General features: G+C 47.5%; 2 protein-coding genes across 2 annotated transcripts in view; one reads left to right on the forward strand and one right to left on the reverse strand.

Moving 5' to 3' along the window:
• Nucleotides 1–23059, reverse strand: part of LOC126539599 (uncharacterized) — a 195438-nt gene that overhangs the window by 139887 nt on the left and 32492 nt on the right. The window lies entirely within an intron of this gene.
• LOC129386922 (uncharacterized) overlaps nt 1–23059 on the forward strand; it is a 138893-nt gene that overhangs the window by 114847 nt on the left and 987 nt on the right. Inside the window, exon 5 of the mRNA XM_072285335.1 lies at nt 10432–11021. Coding sequence (XP_072141436.1) covers nt 10432–10713 — 282 coding nt within the window. The 3' untranslated portion in view covers nt 10714–11021. The remainder of the gene's footprint in view (nt 1–10431; nt 11022–23059) is intronic.

The following is a 23059-nucleotide window of genomic DNA, read 5'->3' on the forward strand; positions in this document are numbered from 1 at the left end:
CTATAAAGACATACGGCTAATTTTGATATTTGTGGTAAATTATGCAAGCAAGCGATTCAAAGTTTTATGAATGAGTCTTACTAAACAAAACAGATTTTATCCTGCCGCTCCGGGAGAACTGTAAACGCAACCAGTATCAGATATCGAGAAACTTGTGTGGGCCTGGGAATGGGAAGAGGGAGTCAGGAGGAAAGTACACCATGGCAAATGTAATGGTGAAGTAACATCTATGTTAATGAGTTACTGTCTGTTTAAAAAAAATTAAAAAAAGTGCTCCATAGCACTATAGTGGGCAAGGTTTCAAATGGAACAGACATGTAGGCGTAACTTTTTAAACTATGTGATATAATTACAGGAAACGGAAACTTTCATTGAAACTGTTTGAAAGGAATAGCTTCCCTGGAAATTTCAATCTAATTCTCCAAGGTCCCATACATCCGCTGTCTTTCTTGTTCTTGTGAATATATGAAGCCATATATGTTAATTATACTTCGTTGTGTATAATCTTGACCACACTATTACCTTAACTAGCGATATATTTGTGCTGTATGTAGACTGAAACATCAAGTACAATTCTTTGTCTATTTAGCAAAATTGTCTATAACAATATTTTTTTTTCTTATGTACGCTGCAGTGCTGCTACTGGGCGAGATCAGAGACCTTTCGGCACTCACTGGTTTTTGGCCCTGTATCATATGTACAATATTGTGTAGTGTCGAAAAAATAAATGCAAATTCGAATACCTTTCGGGCCTCCATGGTTCATCATGTGTGATCGATAACTATGTATATTTCTTCAGTTAAATTGAAAAATAAGAGGCAAACGCATTTTCAGGGTTTTTCACTTATTGTACTAGTAATTGAATATATATGGTGTTTTACTTAACTTGAGCACACCATTAAAAATATGCAAATGCTACTTAGCGGGACAGAAGCAAGGCAAGGTTGTTTGCCATCGTTTGCAGATACACAGATTACTTTTTTATTCCTTCTAATTAGATTAATCTTACTTGTTTACTAAACTTCTCAAATATTATATTTAGATGAAAAGTGTCCATGAGAAAATTGTAGAGCGACATGAGAAACTCCCGGTACAGCATTCTATTGCTCAATACGTGCTACGTAAAAGTGGTTTTGCGAGTGCGAAAGAAGCCTGTGAATACAAGCAGAATTGCCACTCATCTGTCTGCTCGAGGCGCTTTGTGTGCATTCGCGGGCATCTTTCATGTTCGGGAAAGCATGTTTAATCGCACCTACTGAGCAACAATAAGCTGTATAGGGAATTTTCAGTGTTGGTCTGCAATAATCATTGACACTCTTCATAGAAGTATAATATTTGAGAAGTTGATTAATAAATTAGCACTAATTATGTAGTTAGGCAGAACGCAAAAGTAATCTATATCCTAGTGACGGCAAACATTACCTTGCTTCTCTCCTGCTATGTGGCATTTGCATATTTAATGTTTCGCTCAAGTTACTCTGTGTATATATATATATAGAGCGAGAGAGAGAGAGAGAAGCAGATCGCACGTTTGCCAACCTCCCTCCCCCCTGGTCGAATAATGGTTGGTACACCACTGTACGTTTCCCACGATAATGTTTTTCGCGAATGGCGCTAAGCCTTCTAACAAAAATGCGTAATCTTCTAGGGAGTCAGCTGTATGACAATAAATAGCAAGTTCCATGATTCTGCTCGGTACACTCGCAATCTATAAACTTCAAAAATTAATATGACATTACGAGACTGCTTTCCACAAGACTAGAAAAAAAAAAGGAATAGCTCTTCCCCCATTCCAACCATCCGGAAGACAGCTAGTTTCAAGAGAGAGAATTCCGGAGCTGCATACTTTAGCATTAATAAGAACCTTAAAATTGCTGTTCATACCAGTTGAACATAATGTTCTATGGTTTTCAATTATATTACGATATCATCGAGCGATGCTCGAGGGACGAGCAGCCGCGAGAACGACGACGATGTGGGTCTGTGCCCTTGGCGCGAGCGAGTGTCAGCCTGGCGGTCTGGCTCAAGTGTCTGTATATAGCGTCTTTCATCTGTGTATTTCCACACGTAACATTCTGGTGGAGGTCAGCGATCCCCGTCCTCACCACGGAACTCCGGAGTGGTCGGTACATCAAGCTTGTCACCATGCCTTCCGGTGACGAGACCGCCTCTGCAACGGCTTCGGCTTGTCTGACTGCTCCAATCATCACGGTTGCCCAACATCGCGGCCCTGATGTGTTCTCTGGCCTGGAGGGAGAGGACGTTGACGAATGGATCAAGCTCTATGAACAAGCCAGTGCTAATAACGGGTGGGACCCAACGATCATGCTCGCCAATGTCATCTTTTATCTCGGCGGCACCCCACGCGTGTGGCACCAAACGCATGACGACGAGATAAACAGTTGGGACAGCTTCAAAGAAAAGCTCAGGGAACTGTTCGGCGACCCCATTGGGTGCAAGGCTGCCACGAGAAAGGCTCTTGCGTTTTGTGTTCAGACATCTACAGAGCCGTACGTTTCATACATCCTCGACGTCTTGGCTCCCTGCCGCAAAGCGGACTATACTATGTCTGAAGCAGATAAAGTGTCACATGTGCTAAAAGGAATCGCCGACGATGCTTTCAATTTGCTTGTTTTCGGCCACGTCTCGACTATCGACGCTATCATCAAAGAATGCCGTCGCCTTGAACAAGCTAAGCGCCGCCATATTGCACATCACATCACGCGGCTACCAAACAATGCTGCTACGTCGACATGTGAGGGTCGACCGCGTCAGACCACCCCCTGTGACGACGTAACCCGTATTGTTGGCCGTGAGGGCGAGGCTGCCTGTTTGCCAGCTTTCTCCGCGACGCCTCCCGATCCACCAGCAACCATGATTGCGATGATTCAGGCTGTCGTCAGACAGGAATTTGAGAACATGGGTCTCAACTCCTTGTGTTCGTCTCCACCCATGGTTCCCCAGTTCTCTAGCAGCCCTCCTCGTCCCCGGCAGTCCTTTTCTGCCACATCTCGCCGCAACCCGTCCGAATGGCGTACCCCTGATGACAGGCCAATCTGCTTCTACTGCTGTCGCATCGGCCACGTCGCTAGTCACTGCCGCAATCGAGGGCCACCACCTCCTCGGACATACACTGCCGCTCATTCCCGCCCCTTTGGACCTTCTGTTTTCTACGCCACCCGCCATGAACTCATTGCCGCTGATGCTCCTGCCCCGAACCTTCGCTACAGCCGCTCGCCTTCACCTCGCCGCCATCAGTCTCGTTCACCCCAACCCCGTTGCTTCTCTCTGTCGCCTATCGCCTCCCGGATCCAGCCGGAAAACTAGGCACTGCAGCTTCTGGAGGTGAGGCTGCGTTGTCCACCCTGCCCTCAAATCCTCTGCTCACGTTACACACGAACCAAAACCTTCTTGACATTGACGTTGATGGCTATCCTGTCACGGCACTCATCGATACAGGTGCACGTCTTTCTGTTATGAGTGCTGCCTTCCGACGACGACTGAACAAGCTCCTCACCCCAGCATCGGCCCGCGTCCGCGTTGCGGATGGCAGTACTGTGCCTATCATAGGCATGTGTACGGCACGTGTTAGCATCGCCGGCCGCCACACTCCTGTCCTCTTCACCGTGATTGCTCATTGCCCCCACGACCTCATTCTCGGCCTCGATTTTCTCTCTGTGCATTCTCCTCTTATTGATGGCTCTGCCAGTACCCTTCGCCTTGAGTTGTCGATTCTCGCAGAACTTTCTGACGCACCCCAGTGCCGCCTACGCCCCACCGGCTTTATTCGCCTGCCGTCAAAATCAATAGCCTATGTTGAACTCTTGTCCTCCTCACCAGTTCCTGATGGCGAGTACCTCGTCACTCCTCTGCCCGACATTCCACTGCAGTATGACGTTACTGTGCCTCACAGTATACTTACTACTACTGCGAACCGCACTTTCATGCCTATCTTTAACTTTGGATTGGCAAAGCAAATTCTACCGCGAGGTATTTGCCTTACCAATGTTGATTGTCTCGGCGACCATGACGTGGCAAATTTATCGACCGATGCTTCCTGTGAGCTTAGCAGGCCCATCGTACCAGCCTCGGCCGCTGATCCCAAGATACAGAAAATGGTTGCGACGGACCTGTCTTCTGCGCAGGCTGAAGACCTTTACCAAGTATTATCGTCCTACAGAGATATTTTCAACTTCGACTATCGCCCTTTAGGCCAGACGCTCGTGGTCAAGCATCGGATTCTTACTGGCGATGCTACTCCTATTCAACGACAACCGTATCGAGTTTCTGCGTCGGAACGCCGAGTAATTCAAAGTAAAGTGAACAAAATGCTAGACAAAAACATCACATTGAGTCTTCGAGTCCCTGGGCGTCACCTGTAGTGTTGGTTAAGAAAAAGGATGGCACGTGGCGCTTCTGTGTAGACTACTGTAATCTGAACACCATTACTAAGAAGGACATCTACCCGCTCCCACGTATAGACGGCGCCCTTGACTGCCTCCACGGTTCCAGCTATTTCTCTTCTATTGATCTTCGTTCTGGATACTGGCAGATTGCTGTTGACGATATGGACAGAGAAAAAACCGCGTTCATCACACCTGATGGCCTATACCAATTTAAAGTAATGCCGTTTGGATTATGCAACGCCCCTGCCATATTTGAGCGTATGATGGACTCCTTGCTCCAAGATTTCAAATAGTCCACATGTCTCTGCTACCTCGACGACGTCGTCGTCTTCTAGCCCACGTTCGACACACCTTGAGCGTCTAACAGCTATACTTGATGTATTTCAAAAGGCGAAGCTGCAACTTAACTCGTCCAAATGTCGTTTCGGCCACCGCCAAATTACTGTTCTGGGCCACCTCGTTGACGCTTCCGGAGTTCAGCCTGATCCCGACAAAACTCGCGCTGTCCGAGACTTTCCGCTCCCGAAGACAGCCGCAGACGTTCGAAGTTTTGTAGGGCTATGCTCATACTTTCGTCGTTTTGTTCAAGATTTTGCAGCTATTGCTAGACCCCTCACTAATCTGTTGAAGAAAGGCGTACAATTCTCGTGGGGTACTGCAGAAGCCGCCGCCTTCTCTCGTCTCGTCACTCTTCTCTTGTCACCACCCATTCTCACCCACTTTGACCTTGATGCCCCTACAGAATTGCGTACATATGCCAGCGGTCATGGCGTAGGTGCCGTCTTAGCCCAGCGTCAGCGTGGCTAGGATCGCGTTATTGCTTATGCGAGCCGCCTCCTCACACCATCGGAGCGCAACTATTACATTACGAAACGAGAATGCCTTGCTGTAGTCTGGGCGGTTGCGAAGTTCCGTCCTTACCGTTACGGTCGCCCTTTTTTCGTAGTCACTGACCATCATTCTCTCTGCTGGCTCTCATCGCTAAAAGATCCTACAGGCCGGCTTGGTCGATGGGCTTTGAGGCTACAAGAATTTTCATATTCCGTGGTGTACAAGTCTGGCCGCCTGCACCAAGACGCTGACAGCTTGTCGCGTTGCCCTGTTGATGACCCTGACTCCTCCAATAGTACCAGTGCTGCTTGCGTATTCTCTGTGTCGGAGCTGCTTCATTTCCCCGACGAGCAACGTCGTGACATCTACATCAGAGCACTCATCGACCGTTTTGAACACTCTCCGGCCGAAGCCACTCTACGCCACTTCGTCCTCCGCGACGGTACTCTGTACCGTCGTAACCTTCATCCAGACGGCTCTGAGTTCCTACTTGTCATACCTAAACACCTCCGCTCAACCGTTCTAGAAGAGCTTCACGATTCACCAACGGCAGGACGCCTCGGCGTATCTCGAACCTATGACCGTGCACATCGCCGTTTTTTCTGGTCGGGCCTTGCCCATTCCGTTACGTTACGTCGCCACTTGTGAACTTTGCCAACGATGCAAGAAGCCTTCCCAGCTCCCCGCTGGTTACCTGCAGCCGCTCAACATCCCTGCCGAGCCCTTCCATCGTGTCGGCTTGGATCTTCTCGGCCCATTTTTGGAATCTACATCAGGAAACAAGTGGGTTGCAGTCGCGGCGGACTACGCAACCCGCTACGCCGTAACCCGCGCTCTTCCGACCATTTGTGCAACTGATGTTGCGGACTTCCTCCTGCATGATATCATTTTGATTCATGGTGCTCCACGTCAATTGCTAACAGACCGTGGCCGTACGTTCTTAGCCAATGTCATTGACGACATCGTGCGTGCCTGCTCAATACAGCATAAATTTACCACCTCCTACCACCCTCAAATGAATGGCCTCACTGAGCGATTGAACCGCACCCTTACACACATGCTATCCAAATACGTTTCAGACGACCACCGTGACTGGGACCAAGCTCTACCTTACGCTACCTTTGCGTACAACTCTTCCCGTCTTGAAACTGCTGGCTTTTCGCCTTTTTACCTCTTGTATGGCCGTGAACCGACGCTACCTCTGGACACTGTGCTTCCGTCCGCCACAGCTTCAACTAGCGATCATGCCCGTGATACTATCGCCCATGTTGACCATGCTCGCCAACTTGCGCGCGCTCGTCTACAAGTCTCTCAAGGCAAACAAAAGCAACGCTATGACCTCCGTCACCCTGATGTCCATTTTGTGCCCGGCACTCGCGTGTTGCTTTGGTCACCATCGCGTAAGGTTGGCCTTTGTAAAAAACTGCTATCCTGCTACACAAGCCCATATCGCGTGCTTCGCCAAGTGACCGATGTCACCTACGAAATCGTTGTAGCCACGCCCACTACGTCCTCCGCTGTGACAACCAGTGACATTGTCCACATCGCCCAACTCAAACTCTACAACTCTCCCCGCGCCTTGGATGTTTACCAGCACCGTGACGGCGCTTTTTCCGCCAGGGAGTAGTAATACGATATCATCGAGCGAGGCTCGAGGGACGAGCCGCCGCGAGAACGACGATGAAGTGGGTCTGTGCCCTTGGCGCGAGCGTCGACCTGGCGGTCTGGCTCAAGTGTAAATAGCCTGTATATAGCCTCTTTCATCTGTGTATTTCCACACGTAACAATATTAATGATCATCAACATCATCAGCTTATTTTGTGTCGACTGCAGGACGAAGACCTCGCCCTGCGATCTCTAATTACCCCTGTCCTGCACCAACCGATTCCAACTAGCACCTGCGAATTTCCTAATTTCACCACCCCACCTGGTCGTCTGCCGTGCTTGACTGCACTTCCCTTCTCTTGGCAACCATGCTGTAATCCTAATGGTCTACCTGTTATCTAACCTATGCATTACATGACCTGTCCTGATCCATTTTTTCTCCCAATGTCAATTAGAATATCGGCTATGCATGTTTGCTCTCTGATCCAAACCGCTCTCTTCTGATCTCTTAACGTTATGCCTGACGTTTTTTTTCCATCAATCTTCACCAGGACATTAACTTGTTCTCAAGCTCCTTTGTCAGTCGCCAAGTTTCTTCCCCCTATGTTAGTACCATTAGAATGCACTGATTGCACACCTTTCTTTTCAATGATATTCATAAGCTTCCAGTCAGCCGTATGCGCTCCAACTCATTTTTGTTCATCTGTAAATTTCCTTCTCATGATCAGGGTGCCCTGTGAGTAATTGTCCTAGCTAAACATACTAGTAGTGTTCCGGCAGGTGATCTACAAGGCTATATAAATCTGTTTTTATGAGGTGATAGCTGGGCGGTGTGTGTGTGTTTGTTTGTGTGCGTTCGTGCGCGCGCGCTTGTGTGTGCACAGGATGTCCCATATAACTTGAGCCAAGAATTTAAAAATGAAAGGCACATCGGAAGCAAATTGAACCGAACGCATACCGTTTGCAGGAGCCAATAGTAACTCAGACATTTTTTTCTTCGTAACTCACTAAGTTAAATTACCCAACTTTTTAATTACTGGCTGAGGACCGCAAGTATGATCCACAGATTAGTAGTGCACCTTCAGAAACGACCAATCGAGTTGTTTCCTTTATGATACGTCTCACGTAGTCATTTTTTCCAAGTTGCAAAGAAAGCCAATGAAATAAGAAAAGAGCCGAGTGACGTAGCGCTTGCGCAGTGGTATCGTGCTGCTCTCAAGCGTGCGTTCGGTGAACAAGGTTGGCTGTCGTCGGATGAGCGAAAATGCACGCTGCTGGCCAAGCGCAGCTGATGAGATGAACGCACTGCCGCTTCCTTGTCGCCAGGCACGATGTAGCCAACCTTGTTCACCGAAAGCATGATTGAGAGCAGCACGATACCACTGCGCAAATGCTCCATGACTTGGCTTTTTCGCATTTCGCGGGCTTTCTTTACAACCCGGAAAAAACGACGTGAGATGCATCGTAAAGGAAACAAATCGATCGGAGGTTTCTAAAGGTGCTCTACAAATCTGCGTATCATGCTTGGGGTCCTCAGCCAAGAATTATAATGTCGGGTAATTAAATTTAATTAATTAGTGAGTTATGGGGAAAACAAAAAAGTGTCTGAGTTGGAGGCTATTGCGAATAGTATTCGTTTGGTTCAATTGATTCGCTTCCGTCTCACCTTTTGTTTTTAAGTTCTCGGCTCAAGTTATGTGCGACACCCTGTATGTGTGTGCATACATACATACATACATACATACATACATACATACATACATACACAGTCCAATCTATAGCAATATTCAAGTGGCACAAAAATTTCATTGTTATAACCGATAATTGTTATAACCGGGCTGCATGAAAAAATCAAAATAGGGGGATGGCAGAGCCAATATGCGAAAACTATATAGGCAGAGAGGCCAGTGCCCCTCCGCACCACCTTCCTCTAACCCGGCTGCTGATTGTGTTCACTCGTTTAACTGCTTCCAGGGCGCTCCTATCGCATGTAACAAGCCGCGGCTGTCGGCGTTAAAGAATGGCGCTGCTATAACAACTGCAAAGAGGTGTCACGAATGGCAAGCGATATGCGCGCACCGCCGAGGCATCGCTTTGGTGGCCACAAAAGGGGCCTTTTTAACATTGCGAGAAGGCTGCAGCGACAGCCTGCCAGTTTGAGAAATCCAGAAGAAACGCTAAGGAGAGATCGCCACAAGCATCTCACCAAGCACTTGTCAGTGGCTTGCACGAGAAAAGCCGATGTCCATCAGCCAAGCATGCTTTACGCGAAGCTTGCCGACATCCTTCTCCAAGGCATCCAAGTACTCCACGTAGTGCAGCGGAGGGTTCCTCACGAAAACGAAGGCCCGGAGGAACTGAATTATGCCGGGCCTCCTGTGAGGACAACGTTGAGGCAGCCTGCCCTACTGCGTCATCGCTGCCGTCGCTATCCGATGCAAGTATGTTCGCGACGATCGTCTCATTGGTTAGAAACACTTAGTTTCCAAATCTATAGGTGTGCACTTTCTTTTCACCGGCAACGGCATGCATTGCCAATGATCAGCGGGTGCATCAGCCATGTTTCGTTTCGGTGGCGAGTAAAGCGAAGTTGTGAAACCTCGTGGCCAGGAACGACTTCGACACAAGCAACAAAAACGAACGCAAGCGATTAAGCTGTTTGCAGAACTGCAGTCAATGAGGAGCCAGTGATCAACATGCGAGCAATCTGCTTGCGGTGCAGTTGGCGCAGTCCATTTGTGTTTTAGAGGGTGGGGCGGTGTAGAGCTATGGGCGCAGCCGATTCTTGTCCAGAGGTGGGGAAGGGCGACGGAAGAGAGCCGCGTGGAGATGGCTAGAAATTGAGCACGCGGCGGCTGTTGGAAAAGCGGCCCATCGTGCAGTGGCTCAATTTCTCGTTTTCTTTTCTTTTTCTTTTCAAGGATTTCGCATTTTACTACCTTTCGGTTCGGACCCCCAGCAGCCAGACTTCATCGTTATAACCAATAATGCAGCATCGGGGTATTGTAAGCGGGTTATTGCACGATAGAAAACAACAAAAGTCGACGGTGCTGTAGCTTCTTATTGTGATAACCGATGTATTGTTAAGACCGGTATCGTTATAAATGGGTCTGAGTGTATATATATATGACATTGATACTGGCACTGACATTGGCTCAAGGCTTGTCTAAATGGGCTAGTGTCGGCAAGCAACGCTCTTGACTACTATGGCTACACTGCCGGATCAGACGTCAGCCTCGTCGAGGTCTTTCCAAGAAATGATATATTGTGTAAAAAAATTCTTGTGTGTAGAGTTTAATTGCGTTTGTTGGACACAAACCAGTTTTCGACTTTGTTCATGAAGAAGTTCTTTAACATCGTCTAGAGTGCGTAGAAGTACCCAGACATGCCACAACTTTATCTGTGCATCCATTTTGTAAAAAAGGATGGTGCTGTGTGTCTAATATGTGAAAGCAGACTAAACCTACAGAGCCCTCTTTGGGTTCTGTGATGCGGAGTTTCTCTTTTTTGGAGAGGTCGAGAGATTCCCACCGCTCCTTAGGCGCTTGCTGCGCCATCTGGCTAGAATATGTGTCCATTGCCTCTTCAGGGCAGCTGGAAACCTGCTCTTTCGAGAGGTTTGTACATCCTGAAGGCCTCGCCTCGGCAGACAAGACCTTGGGGACCACCAACCCACAAGTTTATGGTCCTTTCTTTTTGGATGGTGGAGCAGCACTGGCTGCAGCAGCCAAGGGGTCAGATGGTGTCACGGCCGGCTCATTGCATGTGGGCAGAACAGCAGCCGGAAGCTGTGGTGGCGCTGCCCTCTGAGGCGTCACATCGGCGAACATGTTCTTGGACATGTAGTATACCCACCTGTGTGACTTCTTGAATGTTATATTTACCTTACTTTAATCGTCATTATTTCATTTTCTTTTTACCAGGATGGGCACGATCGCGAGTATGCGGCTGGCTACCCGACCCAGTTTACACAGTGGAAAGAGTTTTCACAAGATTCAGAGGTGTGTTCGTGAGCACTGCATTTCGCACAAGTTTGGTGGCCTCGGCAGCTCTATGATCTGTGGCCGAAACGCTGGCATCTGAAACATTGGAGGTGATTTGGCAAGCATGGCCTGACGTGAAGCTTGTTGTATCCGGCTTCAATGGACTCGGGCAGTATACTTGAGCGAAAAGTATCAGGTGCTTGGTCTGGTTTTCCTTACTGTCACGCTTCATCTTAATTCGTTTAACGTTGATGATGTTCTGTTTAGTGAAGCCCTAGCTCCAGGAGTACAGATTCAGTCAGCTCAAACAGATCGTGATCTGACACGATGCCACGGGTGGTATTCATAGTACAATGCGGAGTGACTGTTATTTGGCCATCCCCAAATGACCCTAGATTGGGCAGGTTCTCATACTGTTTCTGGCCACAGAGCTCCAATAGGAGATCACTGCTTTCCACCCTCGATGCTTTATGACCTGTACTAAAACACTTCAGTAAGAGACTTCGAAACAATGAATGGTGAAAATGCTCGCAGTGGTTTGTCTTGTTTTTCATAATAAATGACATGGAAACGAGGAAAATATTATTTTGGCAACCAAAAAACTGGAAGACTTCATCGATATGCCTTTTTTTCTGACGACTATCAGGGAGTGGAGGAAGGAACTAGCCAGAGACGAATGTGTAGTTTTCGGCAGCAGTGCCAGCCACCTACCGTGGAGCCCTACAAGAGGACGCTGTAGGGCGTGTAAACACAGGTCCAATACATATAACCAAATATGACATAACCTAGGTTAGCTATTCAAACAGGGTTAACCTTTGCTGCCAAGATGATCAGAAATAATGTAGAAGAGAGGAGAAGACAGGAAAGGTTGAAAGTGAGAGAAACACAAATACTAGAGAGGAGGACAGGGAAAGCCAAGTACCGATTTCTCCCGGATGGGTCAGTTCGGGAGTGCTCTCTACGTGAATCCAAGACCAAAAAGGGTGCGTTGTCTCCGCCGAAGGGCCATGAGGGTCCAAACACGCAGCGTTGGCTCAAAGCCAGGATCCCTTCTTAAAACCCCAGGCATGGCTAATCCGTGTACGGTTAACCGCCGGAGCGTCCAACCCTCCTGTGCTCGGGTACATGATGTCGCAAGTCACCAAATGCCTGCTGACGCAGATACCCCTGCGGGGCCAGAATCCCTCAAGGTGGAAGAAGCATAACGAAAGGAAAAATTGTCATTCACCCGAATGTAGCACGAAGCTACAAAGGAAACCCATACGGATTTCTCAGAAGGCTTCGCAGTTGAGGAAAAAATTAGTCCTGGTCCGGTATCCTGACCCTCACAGTGAGCTTGATGTCACAGTTGGGCGTGTTTCTTAGTCGAGAGTTTGCTTGTCCACATCTTGTCTTGTGTTGCCTACCTCCAATGTAGATCATCTAGCTACAAACGTAAATTCAACTTGCGAACTTAGTTTTTAATTCGCAGAATGTGTCATGGCCAGTGCGAGCACAAGCAGCGTCGTCTGCTTTGGGGCAAGGTGATGATGATAATCATGATGTGTGGCTCTACCCTATGAAACGGGTGTATTACTCCACAGTGGTCTAGCCGAAGAAATATGTACACATAAACAGCTGAATTTATGCATAATCCCTATGGAGACATTGCAAACTAACATGCATATGCATATCTAACGCCCCGCCAAAACCTGGTAGTAGAAAAAGAAAATATAAAAAACCACCAAAGTAGACTGACGTGCAAAGAAACGCATAGTTGTTACAGGCTCCCCATAGGCATCCCCATGACGTTTGGCACGCGCACAGACTGGATGAATGGATGGATGGATGTTATGAGCGTTCCCTTTCGAACGAGGTGGTGGGTTGCGCCACCAAGCTCTTTCTATTATAGTGCCTAATGTCCTACCTTGGTTAAACAATAATAAAAAAGAACATTATGAACTCCCACAACCAAATTTTCTGATCCCCTATTGCGAACTGTGCTTTTTTACATACCCCCCCCCCCCCCCCCCCTATTGCGGACGTGTTTACTTTCCCACTGCTCTAAATTAACCCAAGGGCTTCAAGCAGGTCAGTGGTGCCTAAATCGACCGCTGGGTAGATGTCTTCACATTCTAATAAAACATGCTCCATAGTTTCTCAAGTTTCACCACAGCAAGCACATGCTTCTTCTTCCTTCTTATATCTCGCTTTATAGGTGCGTGTTTGAAGGCATCCCGATCTCGCTTCGAAAAGTAATGAGCTTCCCTTTGAGTTATCATAAATTGTTTCTTTCCCGATTTCATTTTTTCCTCTTAAGTAGTTAATCATGGCAGTTTCTTTTCCATTGCCGCCAGCCATGAGATTATTTCGGTCTCTCTGACTTTATCCTTGACGTTCTTTGTTGTTGTGTTGCCCACCCTACAGGCAGCACACTTGCTGGTGAGCTTCCTAGTCCTTTTCCTCCACTGTGAATCAATGTTCACATACAGGCAGCGTGCTCTGCTGACGAGTGCGTGAACTAGGCAGAACGGAGAGTGCATCTTGTTCCCATTGTGCTTAATCGGGCAAGAAAAAAATTGAGCAGCCATTCAAACCTGTGAAGGTGGACGACCGGCGAAGCTGTAGCACATCGCACAGGCTTAGACAAAGGTACATGCATTTATTTTTATAGCTTAGTAATGGTATAGCTTTATGATTACTGTGATCTACACTGATTCGTTCAGTTACAACCTTAAACATAATCTTGGTGAAAGTTACATCTATACATGACCATCTATACATGACCACACAAACCAGTCTCTTCTGGTACAAATTGAGTGAACAATTTCGTGTCTGGTATTGAAATGGTCACATTGACGCCTCCGACAATGATCACCGGGGTAGTGGCATCACGACTAAACCATGCAAAACGCGTAGTTATGAACTTCTTGATATCACATGTGGATGTGTCTGGAAACATATTGTAACAGATACGAAAGGCACGGACAAGAGGAATCCGAGAGAGGCAGTCTGCGTCAGCGTGACGACGGCCACTCTTGTACGACACCACAAAGTCGTATTCCTAGAGGTGCAGCGCCCAACGTGTGAGGCGACCAGAGGGACCACACAAACCGATCAGCCAGCATAAAGAATGATGGTCGGTGATAATCTTGAATGGTCTACCATAAAGATAACACCCAAACTTCTGTATTGCGAAAACAGCTGCCAGACATTCCTGTTCCGTAACCGTATAATTGCGTTCAGATTTGATCAGGCAATGGCTGGCATATGCGACAACATGTTCTGCGCCACTGTGACGTTGTACAAGCACCGCTCCTGTCCCAATTCCACTAGCATCAGTGTGAACTTCAGTCGGGCAAGATGGATCGAAGTGACGCAAGAGGGGTGCTGACGTTAGTATAAACTTCAGTTGAGAGAATGATGTGTCACACTCTGGTGTCCAATTGAAGGATGCATTTTGTCGCAAAATACTTGTCAACAGGTAAACGATGTCGGCAAACCGGAGAACGAAACGACAAAAATACGAACATAGGCCAATGAATGAGCGAAGTTCTCGTTCTGATTGCGGTGGCCTGAAGGAGCTCACCGCTTCAATCTTACGAGGATCGGGTCTCACGCCATCCTTGTTGACTAAGTGTCCCAGGACCAGTGTTTGACATTCGCCGAACCGACACTTTTTTGAGTTTAGAACCAGCCCAGCTTTCTCAATGCAGTCGAGAACAAGGCTGAGGTGCTCGTTATGTTCTTCAAACTTGCAGCCAAAGATTACAACATCATCGAGGTAACACATGCATATCTCCCACTTTAAACCACATAGTACTGTGTTCATGAATCTTTCAAAGGTGGCAGGAGCACTGCAAAGGCCAAAAGGTGTTACCTTAAATTCGAATAGGCCATCTGGAGTTACGAAAGCGGTCTTTTCCTTGTCGGCAGGGTCCATAGGTATTTGCCAATACCCCGATTGCAAATCAAGTGTTGAGAAGTAAGAAGCAGCGTGTAAGCAATCAATGACGTCATCGATTCGTGGTAGTGGATAGACATCCTTCTTTGTCACTGCGTTTAGATGTCTGTAATCCATGCAGAATCTCCAGGAGCCATCTTTTTTTCGGACCAGGATTACTGTGGCTGCCCATGGACTAAACGACTCTTGAACGACACCTTTGTTCATCATCTCCTTGACTTGCTCTGCAATAACTTTTCGCTCGGAGGATGACACTCTGCAGGGCTTCTGGCGGATGGGGTGTGCTGAACCGGTATCTATTCTGGGACGAGCGTGGGACGACGGTAAATGAAGGGGTGCATCTCCATGCGTGAAGTCGAATGCAGCCTCATGCCTGGCAAGGACATGTACCAGTGCTTGACGTTACGATGTACCGAGAGCCTTGCTGATCATTCCAAGCATTAGCTCTTTAAAACGGCCATTATTGCAAGGACAGAAAGCTGTAGAGACGTCCGTAGTTAGTGCCGCTATTGAGTTACATGCGGCTTCATCGAAGAGAGCGACTCATACCGCGAGGAAGGACAACCGGCGTGGCGGAACAGTTCAGCGCCCACAATGTGGCGACTCCTTTCGTCATGCACGCGACAGAGCAGGGCACAAGTATATCTTTTTTAGAACAGTTTATGCGGAGAGGCTAACTACAAGGTCAACACAATCAGCGTCAACAGTAGTTGCAGAAACACGAACGGGCGTCAGGCACCACGATGGTGCAATCACTTCATCAAGAACACTGAGTGTGTCTGTGACCCTGTCTTCACCACGCGAGCTTTGTTCGGAATCTGCTGATATAATTAACTTGTTCAATGATATTTCGCCACAACCACAGTCCACGGAAGCGCCGCACTGTTCAAGAAAATTGATACCAAGAATAACATCATGCGAACAACGAGAAAGAACAAGGAATTCCGACACAAAAACTTTCCCAGCCAACAAAACGCTCACAGCACAAACACCAAGGGGATAAAGCCACTCGCCGCCTACTCCACGAAAGATAATACCGTTGTTCCAAGAAAACATTACTTTGTGGCCTAGACGGTTTTTGAAAGCGAGGCTCATGACAGACACAGTCGCCCCAGTATCAACTAACGCCATGGTCGGTATTCCGTTAATCTTGAGCATCACGACAGCATCAGCCAATTTTGAGCATCACAACAGGCAGAGGTATTTCTTGCAAAGACCATCCGGCGACCTCACCTCCATTGGCCGCGGATGCTAGTTTCCCGGCGGCGGTGATGAAGAACGGCGCCGAGGGGACGGTTATTTGGTGGCGTCAAACTCCGTTCAGAAGCTGGCGAATCGCTGCGTCTGGTCTCGTGTGAGAAGTGGTCCATTGGAAGCAAATCGGTCGTCCGCAAGTCATATGAAGTTCTGGGTGGTGAGAACATCGGTGGTGTCCTTCGTGATTGACGGCCTTGGCGACAATACCGAGCTATATGGCCTGTGGAACCGCAGTTGTAGCACACGGGAGGGTCGCGGCTCACAGCATCTTCCTCGAAACGGATGCTAGGCTGCTGCGGGCGACGAGAAAGTTCATTGTCATGTGGATAATGTGTCTCTGCGGCTCGCTGAAATCCGTTATATCGTTCATAAGTCACATCGTGGTAGTAGGGTCGGTGCTGTTCTTGTCGCGGCCTGACAGAGGTCACAGGGCCTCGAGGGTAAAAACGCGGCTGCTCTCGTTGTGGCCGAGTGTCATAAGTAGGGCCTCTGTTGTAGAGACGTGGCTGCTGTCGGGGCACGAGTTCATAATCCTCAGTGCCCCTCACCGCGGGATACGCGGAGTAGGATGCCACATTTGACACGAAATCTGGTGGTAGGCGGAAGCTATGAGTGCCTGGATGTGTCACTTGAGCGTGCAGGCTGAGCTCTTCCCGAACTATTTGTAGGATCGTTGATGCAAGATCGAGGGGCTGGTTGCTGTCCACGCTTGCAACTGTCGTCACATTGGCTAGCCTGCCAAACTTCAGCGTGATGCGCCTCGTTTTCAGTTACTCGAAAGTACGACAGTGCTGAATGATGTCAGCGACGGAAGCCAGGTTGTCTTTTGTGACGAGGAAATTATAAACGTCTTCGGCAGTTCCTTTCAGGATGTGCCCGACTTTGTCTTCCTCAAACATTCCAGAGTCCGCCATCCTACACAGTTTTATTATCGCCTCAATGTAGGTCGTGCAGGTTCGCCTGGCACTTGCGCACGTTGCAGTAGCGTCTGTTCTGCCCTTTTCTTTTTCGTCGCAGAGTCGCCGAATCACTCTTTGATTTCGGAAACAAATCTTCCCCATGTTGTGGACGTTTCCTCGTGATTGTCTAACCACAACAACACAGTATCCGTTAGAAAGAACACGACGTTCGAAAGCTGAGAAGCGCTGTTCCACTTGTTGGCGGCACTCACCCGGTGATAATGGATGAGCCATTCCTCGACGTCTTCGTCCGATCTTCCGGCGAAGCGACGCGCATCTTTCATTTGTAGAACGGAACTTGTCGGCGCAGCTGTTGGAATGGGCCGTTGTTCGTCTGCGTCGTGGGACATATTCAACTCCGGTAGATTCGGTGGGAGTCCAGCAAGGCGACGTCTCCGTCGAAGAACTTCTGGTTCAGCCTCTGTCTTCGGGTGTCGATTACCCCGCACCTTCCACCACAACTGTTACAAAGAGTTGCGAAGAAATGGTTTTATTTACAGGAGATGGACGATGATCGTAGCGTGATAGTAGTGCAGCTCGGCCTCTCCAACTCCTCGTCCCCTTCGTCTTCTCTTCTTTCCTCTTGTCCGTGCCTTTGGTATCTGTTACATTTCCCCGCAAGCAGATGAAGCCCGTGGGGCGAGTCGGGATGGACAAGCAGGGTAGAAAGGCTTCAGAATAACAATATGAGTCAGCTGAGTTCTGCTTGATCGCCGACCACTGCACAGTAGGCAAGCTATGACGTAAGTGAGTTCGCTCAGGCGGTCCACAACTAGAAATGAGCCTGAATATTCTGACAAGAACTTTTGGCACAATCCACGCTTGCGTTGCGGTGTCCAAAGAAGGACCAAGTCACCTTTTTTCAACAATAATTGTACGTGAAGGTTGTCGTATCGCTCTTTCGAACGACTTTGCGAGGCCAGAGTACGAAAACGAGCTATTCGACGGGCTTCTTCGGCGAGACACAAACTCTTCGATACATAATCGTCACTGTGCAGAACGAAGGGCAAGACAGTGTCCAGAGGGCTTCGCAGTAACCTTGCATACAGGAGATAAAATGGGCTATAGTTCGTGGTTTCGTGTTTCGCCATGTTGTATGCGAAGTGATGAAGGGCAGCACGTCGTCCCAGTTCTTATGATTGGAGGAGACGTACATGGCAAGCATGTTGGTCAGCATTCTGTTTGTCCTTTTAACGAGGCCATTGGTCTGTGCATGATACGGCGTGGAATGACGGAACTGTGAAGTGGACTAACTAAGTAACTCTTCAATGGCATCAGCCGTGAACTGGCGACCACGGTCGCTGATGATGACATGTGGTGGGCCATGACGAAGGGCCATGGAACGCAGCAGGAAAACCGCCACGTAAGCGGCAGTGGAAGACGGTATAGCTGCAGTTTCTGCATACCGTGTAAGATGGTCTACGCAGACAATTATCCAACGGTTCTTGTTGTTAGATAACGGGAATGGACCCAAAAGGTCAACAATATACACTGTGGAAACCCCAATACCGTTTTTCATTTGTACGACATAGGCATCCCCATAATCGGTGGCATTGTCCGCTTGCGAGTTAAGGGCGTATGGTTGTAAGTACACCTTGTCCTTTGCGTATATGGCAATGCCTCTTGCTCTTGAGTCCATGCGCTGTTCACAAATGATTCCAGTGTACACCTCAACTAGAAACAATGAATATTGGTTTAGTTATTTCATTTATCAATATTTAGGTTAATATTATCAGGGGTGGAGTGGTTGAAGTGTGCTTCACCTCCACCACGGTTTGGCAGTACTGCACTACCTCCGAGATAGGCCCGTGTTTTTTGCCCACGGACCTGACAATTGCATTGGGGGTGGAGGTACATGGATTCGCTGTAAAAATAAGTCACCTATGGCTTGACTTACGATACAGCTGGTGGTGACCATATGGTCTAATCTGGCAATCGTGCTCCCTTTTTATTCTCGGTAGGCGAGCCCTCGAGGTGGGCGTGAATCGGGATCCCTCTGTTTTGCTGCCCCGAGTCTCTTCACATCAGATATAGATCGGATGCGTTGTACACGGGGGTGCCACAGCCGAGCAACCATCAAATGTCCACACCCAACGGCGCATTTGTAAGCCTTCTAACTTCTGATAAGGACAGCTTTGAGTTTGATGGATTATGCTCCTAGTACCTGAGTGAACTCTCTCAAACGCAACCACTCCAGCTCGGATCGATAAACGTACACTGCCGAAACCTGCCACTCTGAACACCAAGCGAGTGGGGGCACGCCGCCGCTTCTACCATGTTCCCGAATACGCTCTTTCTAACGCAGGCTCTTTCACTATGGATAATGATGGCAGGATTCTTCGGTGCTACCTGGCCCTTGCCAGGATTCCAGCCCAGCGAGCGAGCCTGCCTGCATTATCCCGTTACTAGCATAACCGAAACCGAAGTTAACCCGGCCCCGCCAATTCCAGATACCTTCGATACCGTCATCGGGCCACACAGGGCGACAATTAGCACGGGATTTTCGACGCAACTACAAAAGTCAGTACAGTTGCAATTCCGGTTCAGGCACGCCGCCGCTTCTACCATGGTGACGAATACGCCCTTTCTAACGCAAATTAGTTATTTACTGCACACGTGTAGTTACCATTCTAGTGATCCTTGTGTAGTGACAGTGTCATGCCCCCTGAACTTCTTCATTCATGGCATCAGTTTCTGTTTATATCAATCTGTTGCATTTTGCATCAGTGCTTACGGTACCTCCCTCCTGCTGATGCTATCAGGACACAATGAACTTAACCCGGCACCCAGGCTTGAGTCTATTGTCAACACACTGTCAGGTCTGGAAACAAGCTAAAATACTTAGTTGACAGAGCACAGCCTCATTCGTTCAGCTCAGTCTAATATGGAGAATCTCGTTGACCGCCTTTCCAACCGCACTGGTGTGCTGGAGAAAACTATAGGGGCTAACAGGGAGCGAGAACCTGCTTCTCACGCTGAGACTGATTTCCACACTTTCATGTGAAATTAAAGCGGTAACGGAAAAACGTGAAGACGCCGTGAACCATCTCCGTGTATGCAACCGTTTGTTTCTTGGGGTACAAGACACGAAAGGTGAAATGTGGCCTCAGTCCGAGTCACACATACTTCCTGTTTGCAAGGAAAATCTTGACGTTTCATCTTCAAAATCTTGATGTTTCAACACTATTGAAAGAGCGCACAGGCTTGGCCGCTTCTACAGCGGCAAAAACCGTCTTACAGTTGTTAAGCTTGCACATTTTGAAAATAAATTGGAAAATTATTGTTGCAGGATCGAAACTTCAGGGTTTCTTGTTTTCAATATGGGAATACTACTCCGCATGTGTGCGGCAGGCGAGAAGCAAACTTCTATGCTCAACACAAAAAGGTTCCCTGCAAAATCCGGTTTGATAGGCTCCTTCACGATAACAAGCAGTTCAACTACAATTCCGACATTGACTTAGTCACTGAATTGAAGGTGTAGCTATTACGAGATGTTCTTGCACCAGCACGCTCTCTGCCTTCCTTGTCAATGCCCACCCAGGTCATTTCACTGCGTTATCAGGGCATGTTTTGCATGCTAACAAATACCCAGAGTTATTTGCCAAAAAAAAGACGTTATTGAAGGCTTCCTGAATGACAGAAGCACTGACATAGCCGTGAAAATTGAATCGCGGCTTACTCCGCAAATACCTGACGAACTTTTGCATGATAAATCACTTTTTACACCTTACAAACATGACAGGAGGGCGCGGGCACAGAGGTGTTGGTGTGTTGTTCTTAGTAAAATCTAACTTGCCTTCCTATCTACTCACGTTTAATTGTAACAACAGAACTATTTGCGCTAAACCGTCCGTTGCCTCGAGCAGACTGGTACTGGTAGCCATTAACTGCCCACCTGAATCCGATCCCTTTTTCTTTGACGAGCTGCACTCTGAATTACTGGAATTCCTTCCCGAGTTTCCTCGTCTCAAATCCGTTTTGTTTTTGCGGTGAACTTTAATTGACAAGCACGTAGCCCTGGTCCGCATTCAAAGTGATTCGGGTAAGCCCTGGTATTCAAACATCATAAGAAGATCATCAAAAAAAAAAAATCGTCTATACCGTGCAACCAAAGTGTCATCCCGATAAATAAATAGAAAATATATTTCGCACGTCTACACGAATATACTAAACTCGCAAAACGCTCTAAAAATAATATTTTTGACAAAGACATGTTACATATTGTGCGCGTTAACCCGCCACAACATTCGAATATTTTAACCCCGAAATATCGCTCTTCAATTATGTCTAACCAATCTTGACGAGTCACATTTTCCTCATGAGGAACGCTCAGATGTAATGAATGCGCATTTTACGTCAGTTTTTATTCACCAGCCAAATGGGGGGGCACCTGTAGGAATGAGATCGGGATTTACTCAGATGCCTCCTGTCACTGTTACTTCCACTGGTATATCTAATCTAATTGACAAACTTAAAATGTTGTGTGCTCCAGGACCCGACAATATTCCTGCCAAAATTCTAAAGGCTACTGATTGCGTTTCTAGTCGCATTAGACAAGTAATATTTATGCAGTCTATCTCTGAGGGTTCTGTTCTAATGAACTAGGTCACTGCGAAGATCCTACCAATATTCAAGAGCGGAAGTCATACTACCTTTTTAACTACGGCCCATTTCACTAACTAGCAAAGCCTGCAAGCTTCTGGAGCTTATCTTATATTCACACATAGCACAACACCTCGATGATAACTCATTTTTTTAACCTAAACAACATGGTTTTCGTCCTGGGTTATCCTGTGAAATAGCTTTTTGAATTAATACTGACCTTCATCTCAACTTAGATTCTTCGTTTCAGATTGACATCATATACATCGATTTCACGAAAGCGTTTGATCGCGTCGCTCACAAACGAACTATCACTAAACTCGTGGTACTCCGCCTCGACCAATTATTCTTCTAATGGATAAACTCCTTCTTAACAGACCAAGTGCAGTTTACTGATAGGAGTTCAGCATCCTTCAGCAACAAAAGTAACATCTGGTGTCCCCCAAGGCTCGGTTCTTGACCCGCTGCTTTTCTTAATATTTATCAATGACATACCTAACGGAATTTCATCTACTATCCGTCTATTTTCATATGAATTCGTACTTTATCGCCGGATCATTAACCACAAAGATCACGTGCATCAGCAGAATGACTTAAACCAAATTTAAAACTGGTGCTCAAAGCAGATGATGAAATGTAAACATATGCGCGTGTTTCAGAAACGGTTTCCCTCCATTTATACATACTCGTTGCACTGGACACTGGTATTGGAAGTACAGGAATACCTGTACCTTGGCGACTTAATTGCTACAAAACTAACCTGGGCAGAACGCATAATAAATGTTGCCAGCAGACGCATCGAGGTCCTTGGGATTCATCAGAAGGAATCTATCTTTGTCACCACCCTAGGTTAGGCAGAATACCTGGGTCCGAACAGGCCGCCATTGTAATCTGAACCTAGCAACATTTAACGGTAGGACGTTATCTAGTGAAGCGAGTCTAGCAGTGCTACTGGAGGAATTAGAGGGCAGTAAATGGGATATAATCAGCTCAGTGAAGTTAGGAGGACAAATGAAGCATACACAGTGCTAAAAAGCGGGCACGTCCTGTGCTTAGCGGAGAGACGAGAACTAGGAGTCTGATTCTGGATTAATAAGGATATAGCTGGTAATATAAAGGAATTCTATAGCTTTAACGAGAGGGTGGCAGGTCTTGTGAAACTTAATAAGAGGTACAAATTGAAGGTCATACAGGTCTACGCTCCTACATCCAGTCATGATGACCAGGAAGTCGAAAGCTTCTATGAAGACGTGGAGTCAGCGATGGGTAAAGTCAAAACAAAATACACTATACTGATGGGCGACTTCAATGCCAGGGTAGGCAAGAAGCAGGCTGGAGACAAGGCAGTGGGGGAATATGGCATAAGCTCTAGGAATAGCAGGGGAGAGTTATTAGTAGCGTTTGCAGAACAGAATAATATGCGGATAATGAATACCTTCTTCGGCAAGCGGGATAGTCTAAAGTGGACGTGGA

The sequence above is a fragment of the Dermacentor andersoni genome, chromosome 11, assembly GCF_023375885.2.
Source record: "Dermacentor andersoni chromosome 11, qqDerAnde1_hic_scaffold, whole genome shotgun sequence".
Lineage (NCBI taxonomy): Eukaryota > Metazoa > Arthropoda > Arachnida > Ixodida > Ixodidae > Dermacentor > Dermacentor andersoni.